This window comes from Syngnathus acus, chromosome 4 (assembly GCF_901709675.1).
Source record: "Syngnathus acus chromosome 4, fSynAcu1.2, whole genome shotgun sequence".
In the NCBI taxonomy this organism is placed as follows: domain Eukaryota; kingdom Metazoa; phylum Chordata; class Actinopteri; order Syngnathiformes; family Syngnathidae; genus Syngnathus; species Syngnathus acus.
In genome coordinates this window covers 11984191-12002929 of record NC_051090.1, presented here as the reverse complement: position 1 = coordinate 12002929, position 18739 = coordinate 11984191, and the positions used below count along the sequence as shown (strand labels likewise).

At 49.7% G+C, this 18739-nt stretch overlaps 2 protein-coding genes across 11 annotated transcripts in view; both read right to left on the bottom strand.

The window, feature by feature from the left end:
* LOC119121644 overlaps window positions 1-18739 on the bottom strand; it is a 44679-nt gene that overhangs the window by 20437 nt on the left and 5503 nt on the right. The gene's annotated exons all lie outside the window — the stretch shown is intronic.
* On the bottom strand, window positions 2229-18122 carry si:ch73-60h1.1 (calcium/calmodulin-dependent protein kinase type IV). Of its 4 annotated transcripts, none has more exons than XM_037249449.1 (12): window positions 17473-18122; window positions 17221-17384; window positions 16631-16709; window positions 16469-16531; window positions 16301-16383; window positions 16074-16146; window positions 4646-4736; window positions 4496-4570; window positions 4309-4384; window positions 4110-4236; window positions 3872-4024; window positions 2229-3283 (listed from the first exon to the last, which is right to left on the bottom strand). In XM_037249449.1, the coding sequence occupies exons 2-12, from the start codon at window positions 17331-17333 to the stop codon at window positions 2873-2875; spliced, it is 1344 nt and encodes a 447-aa protein (XP_037105344.1). In that variant the 5' UTR covers window positions 17334-17384; window positions 17473-18122; the 3' UTR covers window positions 2229-2872. The 4 variants fall into 4 exon arrangements, with proteins under 4 accessions (XP_037105344.1, XP_037105343.1, XP_037105345.1 ...); XM_037249450.1 differs by adding an exon at window positions 3740-3808 and having other exon boundaries at window positions 3205-3283; window positions 17221-18121; XM_037249448.1 differs by having other exon boundaries at window positions 17221-18122.

Genomic DNA, 18739 nt, shown 5'->3' with positions numbered 1-18739 from the left:
CTGTAGTTGTATGCAAGCACTGCTCGCCACTGGCAGAGTTTGTGATCATTAAGTGCCGTCCTTTTTACCTGCCAAGGGAATTTACTGCGATTCTGCTAGTCGCGGTATACATCCCGCCTTCCAACATTGAAGGTGACAGGATCGCGGCTCTTAGTGAACTGTACCAGGCTGTCAGTGAACAACAGACGGCGCACCCTGACGGTTTCACCATCTTCGCTGGGGATTTTAATCATGCTAACCTAAAGTCTGTTTTTCCGAGGCTTCACCAGCATGTTAATTTTCCGACACGTGGTGACAGCTTCCTGGACCTGGTCTACTCGACACATAAAGGAGCTTTCAAAGCCGCCCCCCTCCCCCATATTGGACTTTCTGACCATATCGATGGTTTTTCACTCAAACATTCAAGTTGAACAGGAGAAATGGGGCAAGACCCCCTCCTCCCCGCAGTTTATTACTAACATTGTCTAAGGTTTTTAATGATGGTTTTTGCCTATTGCAATCCTCACCTGTCCATTGCTTACTCGCCTTATTTTAGGAATTTGTGCTTTTGCGCTCTTTATCATTTCTCCACTAATGTGGCTCGAATTACGAACTCCCCTCCAAATGGTACACGATTCTACCACACCTTCTGCTATTGAAATACACAATTTAGACCGACCTCCCGCCTATCAGATGATCTAATATTCCCGTTCCTGTTGATGTTCCGGATGACACACCCGACACTCACCTGGTTGACGGTGTTCATGACACCCCTTGTTAGTTTGTCCTTGCCTTTTGGTTGACCTCTGTCATGGTTAAAAGGGGGACTGAAGAGAGAGCAACAGCAATGTGTACATATTATATAGTTTATACAAACATAGTTGCTCAATCAGAGCACAGACACAGCACACAGAGCTTTGTAACTTACACATAGGCAGAGAGCATGGACACAGCTCAGTTGATTTCCATGACACATAGACACAAAACATTCAGCAGGTAACAGAACATTCAGGTGATAACAGAACATACGTATATAAGGACCTTCCTTCCCCCTCCCTTCTCTTCTCTTCCTTACGGACACTATAAAGCAGTGGTCTCAAACTCAATTTACCTGGGGGCCGCTGCAGGCAGAGTCTGGGTGAGGCTGGGCAGCATCAGGATTTCCACAAGAAAAGCGCTGATAAAACATTCCAATGTTCTCAAATATTTTTATTTTTAACACAAAATAATGAATTAAATAAATAAATATAAAAAATGAATAGAAAAATAAATCAATCTGTAATAATTAAATAAATAAAAGAATAAGAATGATCCTACAGCAGATACAGACGACTGAATTAACCACATATTGACTGACTGACTGACTAGAAAAGCGCTGATAAAACATTCCAATGTTCTCAAATATCTTTCAACACAAAATAATTAATTAAATAAATAAATAAAAAAACGAATAAAAAAATGATGGATTTAATTTTGTCATCTATATTTGGTCTATGCCAGTGGTTCTTAACCTGAGTTCGATCAAACCCTAGGGGTTCGGTGAGTCGGTTTCAGGGGTTCGGCAGAGCCTCCACTGCGGAGGTCCATACACACCTGATTTATCGTGTAAATTCATGATGACGCATGTCTGAACTGGTCTCACAAAGGCAACAGCAGAAGCCACACTGATTTGCAGGTATGTAATTTGTTGCGAGTTCATGGACTGTGTTGGTTTTGTTCTTTGAACAAGGTGATGTTCATGCACGGCTCATTTTGTGAAACAGTAAAAATAATCCATGTCTTGAATTTGAAAATAAAAAACACATATTTCACTAAAGAGGGGTTCGGTGAATGCGCGTATGAAACTGGTGGGGTTCGGTACCTCCAACAAGGTTAAGAACCACTGGTCAATGCAAAGACCAATTATAGATGCGTCTAAATCTGGTTACAATAATATAGGGTGACCAGACGTCCTCTTTTTCCCGTACATGTCCTACTTTTGAGACCGAAAAAAATGTCTGGGGGGATTTCAAAATCGTCCAGGATTTTTGTTCTACTGGCTCAAACATAATACATGTACTCAGTGGCAGCGCGCCCAATACGCACACTACGCTGTAAGCGTTAGTCATTATTGATTCTGTCACGTGTGTTGTAGACTAGTAAGCGCTGCATGGCTTGCCAGCGTTTGTCAAAAAAAAACGTGAAGCTCTTGGAGACTTTTCGGGGCTTGGCGGCAGAAATACATTTGAATTGCAATAAAAAGACAATTCAACACTTGGAGTGACGAAACTTTACTGAGGTCTGATGATGTCATTTTCTGTCTGCATCAACACGACAAACACAAGGACACTAATTATTCTAAGCCCCGCCCACCCAAAAGCAAACAGGAAGCTGTCATCTGAACATCTCCGCCATTCACATAGCTTAGCTTACACATGGACTGTTAAGCTAAATCAATGACAAAGGTGGAAGTCATCACCAAGTGATGCAGGCACACATCTCGGTTTTATTTGAACGTGACGACACAAACGGAGCATTGCTCAATTGTGGACTTCCGGTTGGAACGCTCCTGTTGCCGTTGATGCCGAGCTAAGCTAACATGAGGGTGTTTCCTAGGTGGCGCAAACACGAGCAAAAAAAGGTAGTCGGCGTAAACGTGCAACCTTGCTAATGCATGAGAACAAGAATCTTTCAAGCATAAAATATCTTAGTTATTAAAAAAGTCATCTTAGCTTTACTTGAAAAACAGAGAGAGTGTAAACAGATTGACAACTTCACATTTCAGACCTTAGCATATTAGCTGGCATGCGAGCCGCAGGGTTTCATGCACTTGTCAGTAAAAGTCAGTTTGGAATTATTTGTCAATATTCACAAGCTAACACCATTCCGCACCGTTAGCGTCTCTGGAAAGAGTTCATTGGCCGTGGTCGGTCTTTGCATCGGGCTCCACCCCTGCCGTTAAGCCGTTGCTGAGGCTGTCAGGGCCAGGGGGCTCGGCCCGGTTCCCGGTGGCTGTTTGGCCCGCCGAGTAGCTCTTCTTGGGCGGCCTGGGCGGGGCCACCGCCGATCTGGCCTGCCGCTGGGCGTCGGCCCGGAGCGGCGGCCTAGTCGGGGCGGGCGCGGCGTCCTGCTTGCGAGAAAGGACAGGGCTACTTTGTTCCCTTTGTTTCTCCGAGAGCGCGGCCTTTTTGGGGTCGGGGGTGGCCGACTCGAGGGACGGGTCCTGCCCCACACTGCTCTGCGTGGCGGGAATCTCGCAGCTGTCGGTGCGGCGGCGAGACGACTCGTGCATCCTACCGGTCGCCACCACCGCCTTCATGGCCGCCTGCCGCGTTACAGTCACATGACGGGCGCATTACGCCATATGCTGTAGCACAGGGGTGTCAAACTCATTTTTGGCGCGGGCCGCATTCTAGTCACAGTTTCCCTCGAAGGGCCATTACGACTGTCAACCCAAATAAATGAACACCTCATATTATATACAGTATAAGCTACAAAACAAACTGACAATTTTTTTTTTCAAAATCAGACTAGTGGAAACTTTTCAAATATTTTAAAAAGATGATTTTTAAAAGTTAAGACAATTTGCAATTTTAGTATGACATAAATTAAATGCACAATTTGTCTTCATGGGCCACAGAAAATGATGCTGTGGGCCATATCTGGCCCCCGGGCCTTGAGTTTGACACCAGTGCTTTACGGTCACGCAACCGTCACTTGACACACGGGAGTCGCAAGATGTCACGTGAGGCCACGCGTGACTGGGCCGTGGCCAACTCACCATGTAACGTGATGTATGAGACGGTCGCTTGAGCGGCGCGACAGCGTCTCATGACACCGACCAGTCGAGCTACGGGCAACGATGTCATGTGACGTCCTCTGATGCGACTCGCTGCGTTTTGGACCGGCTCACCTTCAGCTTGCGTCTGGCGTTGAACTCTTGCAGCTTCCTGTGCGCCGTGTCCATGTGTGAGAAGCGCGCCGCCTTGCCCAGTACCCACGGGTGCTGCAGGGCCTGGTGCACGCTCAGGCGCTTGCCCGGGTCCAACACAATCAGCTTGCTCACCTGCGCGCGACATTGGCTTTACTCTTAGCAAATGGACGACCAGATGAACTGAGAGACGGTCGGATCGGCGGCGGCGGCCTCCCACCAGGTCCTTGGCGTTGAGCGAGACGTCGTCCCACCAAGGGGAGACAAACTCGTAGTCGCAGTTGAGAATGCGCGTGTACATGTACTGGTCCCCTCGTGCGTCGAAGAAGGGCTCGAACCCGCACAGCCTGCGACCGCCCCCACACAGGTCAGCGCCCTGTTGCCACTCGTGCCTGGCGCAGCGCATGTGCGTAACTCACAGGATGTAGAGGATGACGCCTACTGACCACATGTCCACTTCTGGTCCGTAAGCGTTTCCTCGAAGAATCTCAGGAGCTCAAAAGACAAACAAAGCGAGAAAAGGGTGAGGCGGCCACGACACGGCACAGCATGGTCTTCCCCTCGTCCGTCTGAAGGTGAGGAGGCACGTCGCGGAGGCGCAGTCACCACAGTATCCGGGCGTGCCGCACACAGTCTTCATGGTCACCCTCTCATCGATTATTTTGGAAAGACCAAAGTCCGCTGAAAGATAACGGCAGCACGCACGGTTGATGCAGAGTGTGCGCTCGTCACGGTGACGCCAAAGGCGGCACTCACCGATCTTGAGCGGCGCGTGGAGCGAGAGGTCGGCATAGAGCAAGTTCTCCGGTTTGAGGTCGCGATGCACCACGCCATTCTCATGCAGGTACTGACACACGGAAACAGCAGTTATTATTCATGATCAAAAAGGCATGACAACAACATTGAAGACAAAGAAAAAAATCTAACAAAAACAAGTGTTTCATTCACAAAATACTTTTTACATTGAAAAAAGCAAGGATACATCCAACTAGAATTTGCAATTTCTGGAGAAATTGCGTGTGAAAGCGAAGAAGCTGAATAAATATTCGGAGAATGCTACAGGATGATAATTAATGATGTCTCAAATTCTGATGTACTGTGTACAGCAACAATGAAGGCGATTCTGATTAAAGTTGGAACGGGTTGAATCGGTCAAATGTAGGAATAAGAAGGGAAAAACAACATTTTGTAAAATTTAGGGTGAATTTTAAAGTTGAAGATTTTTCATAAGTCGGAAGTTGTGGAATAGGTAAGCATAAGATGCACAGTTGAAAGTTGGAACGGGTTGAAATTAGATGGGAAAAACTAAATTTTGTCAAATTTGACGCAAATTTCAAAATTGAAAATTTTGAATTTTCGGTAAGTGGGAAGTTGTGGAATAGGTAGGCAAAAGATGAACAGTTTAAAGTTGGAATGTGTTGAATCGGTTGAAAAATTTAGAAGTTAGAGCAAATGTTGAATACCCCATAGAGCAGGGGTCACCAACTCCGGTCCTCAAGGGCGCCAATCCAGCCTGTTTTAGGTGCAGCCCTGCAACAACACACCTGATTCAAATGATCAGCTCATCAGCAAGCTCTATTAAGGCTGATAGCGATCCTGATTATTTGAATCAGGTGTGTTGCAGGGGGGATACATCTAAAACAGGCTGGATTGGCGCCCTTGAGGACCGGAGTTGGTGACCCCTGCCATAGAGAATGAATTGTCAGGGTCCGGGGTGGCATACTTCTTTTGTCCACAGGGAGTAACTGTGAGCAGAGTGGCAGAGTGCAGAGGGCCCAGGTGCGACTCATCAGGCTCGTTAAAGGAGAGCTCTTAAGGAGCATGCTGTCAACTGCTCGTCGCCTAAGTGTCCCTTCAGTGTGATCTTCTCCACGGTTGTGCCTCTAGCTCCTCGCTCATAGTTCTCGCCTTGCTCTTCGACGCCAAGTTCTTCAGATCCTCTGGTTCGCAGTAAGATCCCCGCCACAGCCACGTTGAATTCTCTGACCAAGTCTTGTGCATCCTGCTTGTAGATTACCTCCACCGATCACCGCCAAGATCCACCCCGTTCTGGCTGAACACCTCACGATCCGCCACTGCTGCCCCGCTCCATGCTCCTGGCTCCGATCATCCCACTCTACATCCACCGCAGCTCCTCCAATAAACACTCCTCACTCATTCTGGACGTCTGAGTTGGTTTTTCTGCATGTGGGTCAAATCAATCGCTAAAACGATGACAGAACACTCAAGCCAATCAGACCCAGCAGAGCCACTCAGACGCGCCCTCGCAGAACAGCAATACCAACTCCAATCCCACGAGTCCACTCTCCAAGCCCTCCTGGAGCAGCAGCAGCAAACCAACGATCAGCTGGAACAAATGACCAGATTGCTTCAAAACACCCAGGTCAGAGAAACCCCCTTGCTGCCAGCAGGCGCCTCGAGCTCCTCAGTATCGCCGCCGAGTCTGCACTTTGGCGAGGTTCGTTCCCCTCACCCGGAGAAGTTCTCCGGAGAAGGTGGTAATTGCGGAGGTTTCCTCCTGCAGTGTTCGCTAGTTATTAATCAGTCTCCCCAGTCTTTTTCCCACGACGGAGCTAAGATCTCGTTTATTTTGGGACTCCTCACGGGCAAGGCGCTGAGATGGGCAGAACCCGATTTTCTAACTGCAGGCATTTTGGCTGTTCTTACGATGAGTTTTTAAAGGAATTTAAGCAGACGTTTTTGACCGAGACCGATCAGACCGGTGTGTCTCGCCGGTTGTGGGGGCTTAGGCAAGAGAACAGCACCGTGTCAGATTTCTCTATTGAGTTTCGTACGTTAGCAGCTGCGTCCGGGTGGGGCCCTGTAGCCTTGAAAATGTTTTTTTTTCAAGCCTTAAATGAGTCCTTAAAGGACGAACTGGCAGTCCTGGAAGAACCAGGGACTTTGGACGACCTGATTTCCCTGGCCATTAGGTTGGACAATCGAATTAGGGAGACACGGAAAAGCTCCCGGTGGGAGCGGACGGAGGAGAGATCACAGTCTTTTTTAACCAGGCCCAGTCCGCCCAGGCGATCGCCTAGCCAGTCCTCTCCAGAACCCGAGGCCATGCAGATTGGCCGGGCCCGACTCTCGCCGGAGGAGCTGCAGCAGCGCCGCAAGTCCCGACAGTGTCTGTACTGCGGCACCCCGGATCATTTCATTGCCTACTGTCCAGTTCGGCCAAAAGAGCAGGTCCGACGGTCTTGAGGGAAGGACCGCCGGACCAGCCGACAAGTGTTAAGTCTCCTCGCTTCTTTCTACCCGCCATGATGTCTGTGCACAACCATCACTACAAGCTATCCGCGCTGGTCGACTCGGGGTGCGAGAGAAACTTGATCGACCAGGTATTATGTCTCCCGAGCCAAAGTCGAGACGGAGCCTCTCCCTATGCCTCTCGCTGTCTCTGCCCTGGATGGGAGAGGGCTCTCTAGCATAACCCAACGCACCAAACCCGTGGAGCTAATCATCTCTGGCAACCATCGTGAAATCATTTCCTTTTCAAGGTCATGTGATAATCCGCCTAATGCTGAAGCACCTCCTCCCCCACCGTCTGTTGTCTTCCGGGTTAGAGCACGCTGGCGTCAGATTTGTTGACTGCCGCTTCTGTCCCGGACCGTGTCCGTTATTTGTTTTTCGTTTTCCCGTTTTCAGTGCACCCGTCTCTTTTATTTTTCTCGTGTTGTCTTTCGTCCACCTCGCATCCCCGCAGCTCCGCTCTCACCTATCTGTTTCCTCTCCCTCGGACTACCAACTACGTTAGCCAGCTAGCCAACAGCCAACTGGCCAAAACCACCACCGGAACCTCCTGCCTCCCGACTCGGAACCTGTGGCCGCCTGCTGTGGACTCGTCGGCAGTTCTGGCCCGGCTCTCTGGCCTTCCGTCCGGCGTCCTTGGGGGACGGGCTCCACTCCCTGTGGGCTCGCCAACTGTGGCTCTGCTATGTGCCGCCGTGGTGCGTTGGGGCCTGCCGTTCGAGCGGGTGCAGTCGAGGTCGACCGGCATCACCACCTGGTCCACTGCTGCTTCCACACGAGGCTGGGATCCTTCGCCGTCGCCGCTACATCTGACCAGCATTTCCCCGATGGCTCATCCATCTCCTCTTTTTGGACTGCCAACCCCCCGTCACCCCCACCTCCCGTACTGGCAACCTCAACAACCTCCGCTCCCGCCCCTCCTGCTCCTCCATCCATCTCCTTCGCACTGCTGACCGATGTCTTGTTAACTATAACCTATTGTCTCCCCCCCCCCCCCCTCCACTCTTTTTTGTTCCATGTAAAAGCGACTTTGGGTTACTGAAAAGCGCTATATAAATTGAATGAATTATTATTATTATTATTATTTTATGTTTTCCCCGTAAGACAATCAGCCCTTGTTCTTGGTTTCCCCTGGCGCCAGAGACACAACCCTCAGATCAACTGGTCAGAATGCCATATCGAGTCCTGGTCCACGACGTGCTTGTCCTCTTGTCTTCAGTCTGCCGTGCCATCTCGCCCGCCCCTAGTAGCACCCGAGGAACCTGGACCGATCGATCTTTCACAAGTACCCAGTGAATACCATGACCTAAGACAGGTTTTTAACAAGAGCAAGGCTTCATCTTTACCACCACATCGCCCCTATGATTGCGCCATAGAGCTTCTTCCCGGAGCTCCACTACCGTCCAGTAGACTCTACAATATCTCACGCACCGAGAGACAAGCTATGGAGACTTACATCAACGAATCACTGGCCGCTGGCATCATTCGCCAGTCCTCCTCACCCCTGGGGGCAGGTTTCTTCTTTGTGGGCAAGAAGGATAAGACTCTCCGCCCTTGCATTGACTACCGTGGCCTCAACCTCATCACTGTCAAAAACAGGTATCCTCTTCCTCTCCTCTCATCAGCATTTGAACCAGTCCAGGAGTCCATCATCTTCACCAAGCTCGACCTCCGTAATGCATATCATGTGGTCAGGATCCGCCAGGGAGATGAGTGGAAGACCGCTTTCAAGACCCCGCTAGGCCACTTCGAGTACCTTGTCATGCCTTTTGGACTTTGCAACGCCCCCGCAGTCTTCCAGGCGTTAGTCAACAATGTCCTTCGGGACTTCCTCAACATATTCGTCTTTGTCTACCTTGATGACATCCTCATCTATTCACGGAACCTCCCCGAACATCGCCATCATGTCCGCCTGGTGCTGCAGCATCTTCTAGAGAATCGCTTATTTGTCAAGGCCAAGAAGTGCGAGTTCCACAAACATTCCGTCACATTCTTGGGATTTATTCTCGAGGGAGGTCAAGTTCGGCCTGACCCCGACAAGATCAAGGCCGTCCTGGACTGGCCTGTTCCTGAGAACTGCAACCAGGTCCAACGCTTCCTCGGGTTTGCCAACTTTTACCGCCGATTCATCCGCAACTACAGACAGCTGCTCCCCTTGCAGCCTTGACCTCTACCAAGACAACATTCACCTGGACTCAAGAAGCCAACGCCGTGTTCATCACTTTATAGGAGAAGTTCTCACAGGCACCAATCCTGATTCATCCAGATCCCTGCAAACAATTTACCCTGGAGGTCGACGCTTCCGACACTGGAGTAGGGGCTATCTTGTCGCAGCGCTCGGACTCTGATGGGAAGCTTCACCCCTGTGCCTTTTTCTCCCGACGTCTGTCACCCGCAGAGAGGAATTATGATGTCGGTGACCGGGAACCTTTGGCCATTAAGTTGGCGCTTGGGGAGTGGCGTCACTGGCTGGAGGGCACTGAGCAACCCATCCTGGTCTGGACCGACCACAAGAATCTGTCATATCTACAGTCCGCCAAACGCCTGAATCCTCGACAGTCTCGCTGGTCCTTGTTTTTCTCTCGTTTTAATTTGTCCATTTCTTATCGCCCAGGCTCCCAGAACACGAAGCCAGACGCCTTGTCCCACCAATTCGCTCCCGGCGAGTCAGTGGAGGAACCAGCTCCCATCCTTCCCCCCAGTTGCACCATAGGCTCCCTCTCCTGGGATATCGAGGGGCTCGTTGCTCAGGCTCAGCTACGGGAACCCGATCCAGGCACGGGGCCACGGGGGAAGACCTACGTCCCTTCCTCAGTCCGTTCTCGCCTAATTAACTGGTTTCATTCGGCCAAATTCTCAGCCCATCCCGCGACCAGCCGCACCATCGTGTTGATCACCAGACGCTTCTGGTGGCCATCCGTCCACAAGGATGTCAGGGAATACGTTCTCGCCTGTCCCATCTGTGCTCGCAACAAGTCATCCCATAGACTTGTCTTCTACAGCCTCTCGCCATACCCAACCGCCACTGGTCCTATATTGCATTAGATTTTGTGACAGGCCTGCCCGTCTCACAGGGAATGACCACCATCCTCACCATCGTCGACCGTTTCTCCAAGTCCTGTCATCTTGTACCGCTCAGAAAACTCCCCTCTGCGTTCCAGACAGCTCAGCTTCTCGTTAAACACGTATTCCCTCTCCATGGTATCCCGCAGGAGATCCTGTCCGATCGAGGTCCCAGTTCATATCCCAGGTGTGGAAACAGTTCTGTTCAGCCCTTGATGCGAAGATCTCCTTGACATCGGGCTGCCATCCCCAGACGAACGGACAGACTGAGCGCTTGAACCAGGAGCTCGAGGCTGCACTCCGATGTCTCTGCTCCGATAACCCGTCCGAGTGGAACACGTTTCTCCCCTGGGTAATGTATGCCCACAATTCTCATGTCTCCTCTGCCACGGGACTCTCCCCGTTCGGGATTTCGTTAGGTTATCAACCGCCGCTGTTCCCAGCCGACGAGAAGGAGATCGCGGTCACGTCTGTTCGCCACCATATACGGCGCTGCAAGAACGTTTGGTCCAACGTCGTCAAGGCCCTACACCGGTCCATCGAACAGAACCGCAAGTATGCCGACCGACGACGCACGCCTGCCCCACTTTATTCCCCAGGTCAGAAGGTCTGGCTTTCCTCTCGAGATGTCCCCCCTCAAGTCCGTGTCCCGGAAACTGCCCCCCCGCTTCATCGGGCCATATGAGATCCTGGCAGTGATTAGTCCCTCGGCAGTCCGTCTCCGTCTTCCTCCGAGCCTCCGAGTCCATCCCACCTTCCACGTCTCACAGATTAAGCCGGTCGAGTCCAGTGTGCTTCTTCCCCCGGCCGAGCCCGCGCCTCCTGCCCGGGATCTTGATGGTGACCCGGTCTACCCGGTCCGACGGATCGTGGACGCCCGTCGGCGGGGCCGTGGGTGGCAGTACCTCGTCGACTGGGAGGGCTACGGTCCCGAGGACCGGTCGTGGGTACCCCGCTCCTACATCTGCGACCCTACCCTCATCTCAGACTACTGGTCGTCACTCCCATCTTCCTCTTCTGGGCCGCCGGGGGGCGGCCGTTGAGGGGGGGGTGGTGTCAGGGTCCGGGGTGGCATACTTCTTTTGTCCACAGGGAGCAACTGTGAGCAGAGTGGCAGAGTGCAGAGGGCCCAGGTGCGACCCATCAGGCTCGTTGAAGGAGCGCTCTTAAGGAGCATGCTGTCAACTGCTCGTCGCCTAAGTGTCCCTTCAGTGTGATCTTCTCCATGGTTGTGCCTCTAGCTCCTCGCTCATAGTTCTCGCCTTGCTCTTCGACGCCAAGTTCTTCAGATCCTCTGGTTCACAGTAAGATCCCCGCCACAGCCACGTTGAATTCTCTGACCAAGTCTTGTGCATCCTGCTTGTAGATTACCTCCACCGATCACCGCCAAGATCCACCCCGTTCTGGCTGAACTCCTCACGCTCCGCCACTGCTGCCCCGCTCCGTACTCCTGGCTCCGATCATCCCGCTCTACCTCCGCCGCAGCTCCTCCAATAAACACTCCTCACTCATTCTGGACGTCTAACTTGGTTTTTCTGCATGTGGGTCAAATCAATCGCTAAAACGATGACATGAATGGGAATTTAGAAAAGAAATGCGCCATAAAACGTTGAAATTTGGAACGAAACAAAAACTGCGGGTTAGAAAGGTTCAATTTGGAATTCTAAAGTTGAAATGGGTTGAATCAGACAAAAGAATTAGAAGTTAGAGCAAATGTTCAATGCCCCATAGAGGATGAATGGGAATTTTAAAAAACAAATGTGCCAAAACGTTTTGAAATTTGGAACGAAAGGAAAACTACGGGTTTGAAAGGTTCAGTTTGGACTACAAAAGTTGAAACGGGTTGAATCAGTCAAAGATTGTAAAAGTTAGATAAAATATGGCAGATAAATTTGTAAATTTTGGTACAACTCTGAATTTTTTGAAAGAGAAAAGTGAAAACACCCCTGAATTGTGGGACGTTCTGGAATAGGTAGGCAAAAGATGAACAGTTTAAATTTGGGACGCGTTGAATCTGCTGAAAAAGGTAGAAATTAGAAGGGAAAAATGAAATTTTGCGTGAATTTCAAAATTTAAAATGTTGACTTTTTGAATGTGTGGAATTTTTGGTGAGTGGAAAGTTCTGGAATAGGTAGGCAAAAGACGAACAGTTTAAGGTTGGAATGGGTTGAATCGGTTGAAAAATGTAGAAATTAAAAGTGAAAAATGAAATTTTGCGTGAATTTCAAAATTTAAAACGTTGACTTTTTGGTAAGTGGCAAGTTTTGGAATTGGTAGGCAAAAGATGAACATTTCAAGTTGGAATCTGTTGAATCGGTTGAAAAATGTAGAAATTAGAAGTGAAAAATGAATTTTTGTGAAATTCTGCGCAAATTTTAATCGTGAATTTTTTTAACTTGGCCTTCGCCTTCACACAATAATATAGCGAATGGTGTAGAACAGGGGTGGGGAAACTTTTCGAGCGGCGGGCCGGATTTGGTTCTAGATTTTGACCGGGGGGCCGAACCAGGAGCAGATGGATGTAGTGTTTGTGTGAAGTAAAAGAAATGACATGTAAAGGTCATTGCATAAAAGGTTTGTACTTTTAGTAGGTAGTAAAGCATGGATATTCAAAAAAAGCTTTTTGAAAACAAATGCATTTATTAATAGCATTAAAAAAATATTTCACCAAAAAACTACTATCAGTGATTCTCATTAAATACAACACTGTTATTATGAATAATAGTTTCCATCACTTCAGCGCTTGCAGGCCAGATTTATGAAATATGTTTATCTAATGAGGAGAAATCACATCAAACGGCAAACATTCTGACCAAATACATCATCCTGAAGAATTAGTGAAAGAATACATCTAAATAAAGTAATAAAGAAATCAATAGTATTGTTGGTCTCCCGTTTTTGCTAGTGCATCATGGTCTGGAGTAAAATTTGTTGTGGTAAGTCTTAGGATAGAGCCGAGGTGTCGGTCCGTTAACCTAGATCTGTGACGGGTTTTGTTGATGTTCATGTGGCTGAACAATGGTGTGTTCTGCCTTCAACACCATTGTGCCACGTCGTCTCATCAGCAAACTTGACAAGCTGGGCCTCAGTACCTGCCTCTGCAACTGGCTACTGGACTTCCTCTGTCAGAGGCCGCAGGTGGTACGTGTTGGCGACAAAATCTCCGCCAGCATCACGCTGAGCACAGGGGCCCCCCAAGGCTGCGTGCTCAGTCCGCTGCTCTTCACCCTCCTGACGCATGACTGCGCTGCCACCTACAGCGACAACCGCATAGTGAAGTTTGCTGACGACACGACTCTGGTGGGTCTCATCACCAAGGGAGACGAGACTCAATACAGGCTGGAGGTTGACCTTCTGACCACGTGGTGCAGGGACAACAACCTCCTGCTGAACGTCGACAAGACCAAGGAGATTGTTGTTGACTTCCGGAAGGGTCACACCCGACACCTGCCGCTGACCATCGACGGTGCTGTGGTGGAGAGAGTGAGCAGCGCCAGGTTCCTGGGGGTGCACATCAGTGAGGATCTCTCCTGGTCCACCAACACCGCATCACTGGCGAAGAAGGCCCAGCGCCGCCTGTACTTCCTTCGGAAACTCAGGCGAGCGGGCGCTCCTCCGACCGTCATGACTACATTTTACCGCGGCACCATTGAGAGCGTCCTCTCCAGCTGTATTGCTGTTTGGGGTGGCAGCTGCACTGACTACAACTTGAAGGCCCTGCAGCGCATAGTGAACACGGCTGGTAAGACTATTGGTGCTTCTCTCCCCTCCTTGAAGGACATTTACACCTCCCATCTCACCCGCAAGGCGACCGCGATTGTGAGTGATGTGAGTCACCCCGCTCACTCTTTGTTTGATCTTCTGCCCTCTGGGAGGAGGTACAGGAGCCTGCGCTCCCGCACCACCAGACTCTCCAACAGCTTCATACTCCAGGCTGTTAGGATCCTGAACTCGCTCCCCCTTTCTGCGTAGCGTCCTGTTCTTTGCGCTATGCTTACTGTCTGCTGTATGCACACTGGCTCAGTTTTGCTCCTCTTATTTATTGGGTTATTTGTTTATTATTTATTCATCGCTCATATTATTTATTTATTATTTTTTATTTATTATTTATTGTTTGTGCCTTCTTGTTTTTATTTTGTGTCGTCTACTTGTATGTCTATCGTGTACTGTGTCTCTTCACCGTGGGATAGAGGAAACGGAATTTCGGTTTCTTTGTGTGTCTTGACACATGAAGGGATTGACAATAAAGCTGACTTTGACTTTGATCTGCTCACACACGTAGGTCGAGCCAAATTGTCCACTCTTTTTTTATTAAACACTCGGCACTCAGTGTCCACCTTTCTTTTCCTCGGGCCACTTATTTTAATGGAAGGATTCCAGGGGAAGGTTTGTGGGTGGCATTAGCGTAAAACTGTATCTGTAAGCTCAACGCGCGAATTACGAGAATGCTGACGTCACAGCCCACACTCGAAATTCGGCAATGATGGAAATCGAGCGCGGATACTACTTAGTACGTACACTTGTGAGTGTGCACGAGCTTTCTGACACGCCTTCCGGGAGTAAATTCGCAGGCGGGCCCTTCCCCATCTATTGGGGAAACATAGTGATTGCAGGGAAAATGACCAAAAAAAAAGTTTAATAATACAATTTATTCAGGTTTGGCGGGCCGGATTAAACGGCCGCGTGGGCTGGATGTGGCCCGCGGCCCGTATTTGGCTGGTGTAAAACATAGGTGTCAAAGTCAAGGCCCGGGGGCCAGATACGGCCCGCCACATCATTTTATGTGGTCCCCGAAGACAAATTTTGCATCAACTTCATCAGTCAATAGTTGCAAATTGTCTTCACTTTCGAAAAATACAGATATAGCTAATAATTTTTGCTACCATTGATCTTTTAAAAATATTTGAGCAGTTTTTACTAGTGTCCGGTTTCAAACTTAGTTATTAATCAGTTTGTTGACGGTCGTAATGGCCCCCCGAAGGAAACTATGATGCGGCCCGCGACAAAAATTAGTTTGACACCCCTGGAGATCCTGTCCGATCTACACTGTAGAATAACATAAGTGTGAAGGCCATCGCCTGCACACTAATTAAGATTGTCTTTGTTTTCATCTTTGAAAATTCATTCGAAACATTTGTATTGGCAAGACAGTTGGCGACGCGACGCCAATGCTAACAAGGCGCCCTACCGGAGAAGGACGTCGACTCGCGCTCATTGCAACACGCGGGATCGAGGTCATCTATGGCCCACGTGCACGCATGCGCTTTTAATCCCATGTGATCGTGTTAATCTGTAGAGCAGCTGGATGTTACATAAGAAGACGCTATGCGATGGCACGACAGCGTGCGAGCTGGAAGCTAAACGCTAACAGCGCTAAAGCAACAGATGAAAGACAACGGCCGGCCGATGCAGGCGGCTCGTGCGCCATCGGCTAGGCTAGCCTAACCTAGTGCAAATCAGGCCGTTTTCTGGTCACCTCTCGAGTCCACAAAGTTGCAGATGCCGAATCATTTTGCAATCACGCACCGGGAGTTTTCAAATCCGCAGAGTTAAGGGCGGGAGAGGTGATGGAGGTTGGATGATGGACGTTGATACTGTAGCTAGGTTAATGATGAAATCAAGATTGGGAGGTGGAAACAGACAAGTTGAAGCTTCCTTCCTCCTCACGTTTGCATCAGCGGACAACTCAGAAACCATGTCAATGTTGATTCTTTGGATTCTGTTTGTTTTCAGATGTATTTGCTGATATGTTTGTATGTTTGTTTTCATGAGCTCCTCCATTGTAAGTATTGGACTTTGATACCTTAAGACTTGATATCTTTTACTTTGATACTTTAAGACAGAAAATGCAACGCGAACAGCCTACCGCCACGGCCTCCAGGATCTGTTTGATGACGTGGGCAGCGTCTCGCTCGCTGTAGTAGCCGCGCTCCACAATCCTGAAAGGCAAAAGTCACGTGTGGGCAGGTGAAACGTCACGCCACGCACCGTGTGACCAATTACGCTGCGCGTCACGATCTGCCGCGTAACGTGTCGCGACGCTCGTCGGGGACACCTGGAGTGACGCGTCACGGCAAATGTCAGCTAGGTCACCTGTCAAAAAGCTCGCCTCCCGTCACCAGCTCCAGAATCAGAGCGATGTCCGTGTCCGTCTCGAAGATCTCCTTCAGCTGGATCTGAGGAGTAAAGAGCAAACAGACAAAAGATCATAGTCATCGGACGGACCCGTGATGCGGTGGCGGGAAGCGACGCCACACTTACGATGTTGGGGTGCGAAAGACGCAGCAGGACACCGATCTCCGTGCGGACGATCTTCTTGTCGATCTGCGGCTCAGGAAAACGAGCAAAGTCGCGCAAGTTAGCCGGCGGGCTGGGCTCGTTGGTAAGCTGAGGTGACGACGTCGTCGTCGTGAGATCACTAACCGTCTTCTTGAGAACTTTGATGGCGTACGACTTCTTCTTCTCTTTCTCTTCACAGCGATACACCACAGATGTGGCGCCTCTGAAAACACAACGCAACACATCCTGCAAGTGCCTGCGGGTGTGTGGGTGCACTTTTTGTGTCGTGTGTGTTTTGTATGTAAGTATGTGTGCCAGATGGCGGAAGAAGATCATGTCCATACAGGCCTGCCTGTTCTCCATGGCAACAGCACACCTGCTAACAGGCCTCACGACGGCACACGAACACATTTGTGTGTTTGCCGCTGGGTGATGTCACACTTTAGTGCAAAAAAACACAAACTCAACTCCATGATTAGCCATTATGCTCTGCTCCCTGTTGCCGTGACAGCAATGCAACGTCAATTTGTTCTTCCTTCAGGACTGTTGAGCTCAACTTTAACTGCCAAGAATCATGATCACGTGACCAGACCACGTTTGTAACAATAAAAATAATCACGACAAAACGTATTTAGTCATTGACAGTTTGCCCTGTGAACCCGAAAGCACCCCCCCCCCCCCCATTCGAAACAACGCTTCATTGGTGTCGTGCGCGTGCGTCCGTCCGGACTGACCTGCCCAATTCGGAGCCGAGTATGTAGAACTCCTCCACCGTCCCGTCCCTGCGCGAGCCGTCCACCCAGAAGTCCGCTGGCACTGCTTCTGAACCGGGCCGGGACGTCGGCATCTTGACGCTGCGTCTGGCTCCGATCACGCGCGCCCTCCCAAATCCAAATGGCTCAGAACCGGATTAGAGGGAGTGAATAGTGGGTCTTTAATTCCGCCTCCTGCTCCGTTTAAGACCCAAAACGTACAACAGACACGACCTTTTTTCCCTCTTCGTGTTTTTTTGTTTGTTTGTTTTTTACTCCAGTCCGACACCTGAATCCGAAACCTGCTCGGCCTCCATCGGGTTTATAAATACTCGAACGCTTGTTCCGTTCGAACCATGATCGCGGCCGTCGCAGCCCCAGAAACGAGTCCGACCGGGTTCCAGTTTTAGAAGGGGATCCGGCAACAAGAGTCGATGGTCCAAATGGTTCTGATGGCTTGTGACGTGTTGTGATGTGATCTGCGGCGGCTGTAATCTACTGGGCACGCCCCCGAGAAGACTAGGGCCAATCTGAGCCTCGCCATTGGGCGCTCGAGCTGTCACTTAAGGCTGCATGAGCGCCCACATCTTCATGATGTAATTTCGTTAGACACATCTTAATTCAACTTCTCTTATTCTATTCAGTAAATGACTATCCATTGGTTGAACGTTCTGTCAGAAATTGTCCCAGTTCTTTATCTTTAATGCTATGCTAACAGTAATTACCCGGCGGCAGCCTTCTCAGTTTAACTATTTAATGTATGCCAGAAAGATTGATACACAGCTGTGGAGCCTTCCCTGCGAGATTGCAGAGAAACCTCCAAGGTTCCTATTCTTATACTACTCTGGGCCGCCCTCCAGCAAGGGGGCGACTGCCTAGCCTGTGTGACCTTGTAGTCTAAACCAGGGCCGGTTCTAGGAATGCACATAAGAGGGGGCAGTCAGAAATGTGAAGGGGGCATGTTCTTTTTTTTTTTTTTTTTACACATTTTTAACACTGTTAGTGTTTTCTTCACGGCAGTTGTTAGCTGTGTGTCCAGATCTCAACCTGGAGAAGTGGATTGCACTCTGTCAGGCCTCTACACTAAGACCTGTCCAGCTTGGGTGTCCCACCTGAAGATTAAAGCTTCTGCTGGTATTGCTCTTAGGGTCACTGAGGCACGCAAACCCCGTGACCACAATAAGGTGGCAATCTCTCAGGGGGGGAACATATAATATGAATGTTATATTAACTATTATTTGAGTTGTCGTTAATCATTAGTTATTTCACGGGTCAGTCATTACGACGAGTTTGGTGGAGTTTTTACTGCTTCTTCCAACTCCTACCGCGCTGACTGTTACTTGACACTCTCTGGCTGCGTCTTGCCTCATTTGCATACTCACAGTGATTGGATGTTTACGCAGGGGCGCGGAGTCCTGACAGCAGGCTGTGTGAGGACACACACTGCACCGACATGAGAGAAGAGAGGGGGCTGATTAAAGTGTGTTTCTATCAGCGAATT

Coding starts and splice junctions, on each gene's coding strand:
- si:ch73-60h1.1 (XM_037249448.1), bottom strand. CDS start 17,333: ATGCCGACGTCCCGGCCCGGTTCAGAAGCAGTGCCAGCGGACTTCTGG. Junction 16,710..17,220: donor CTCGGCTCCGAATTGGGCAG/GTCAGTCCGGAC, acceptor TTGTGTTTTCAG/AGGCGCCACATCTGTGGTGT. Junction 3,284..3,871: donor ACGCCAGACGCAAGCTGAAG/GTGAGCCGGTCC, acceptor GTAACGCGGCAG/GCGGCCATGAAGGCGGTGGT.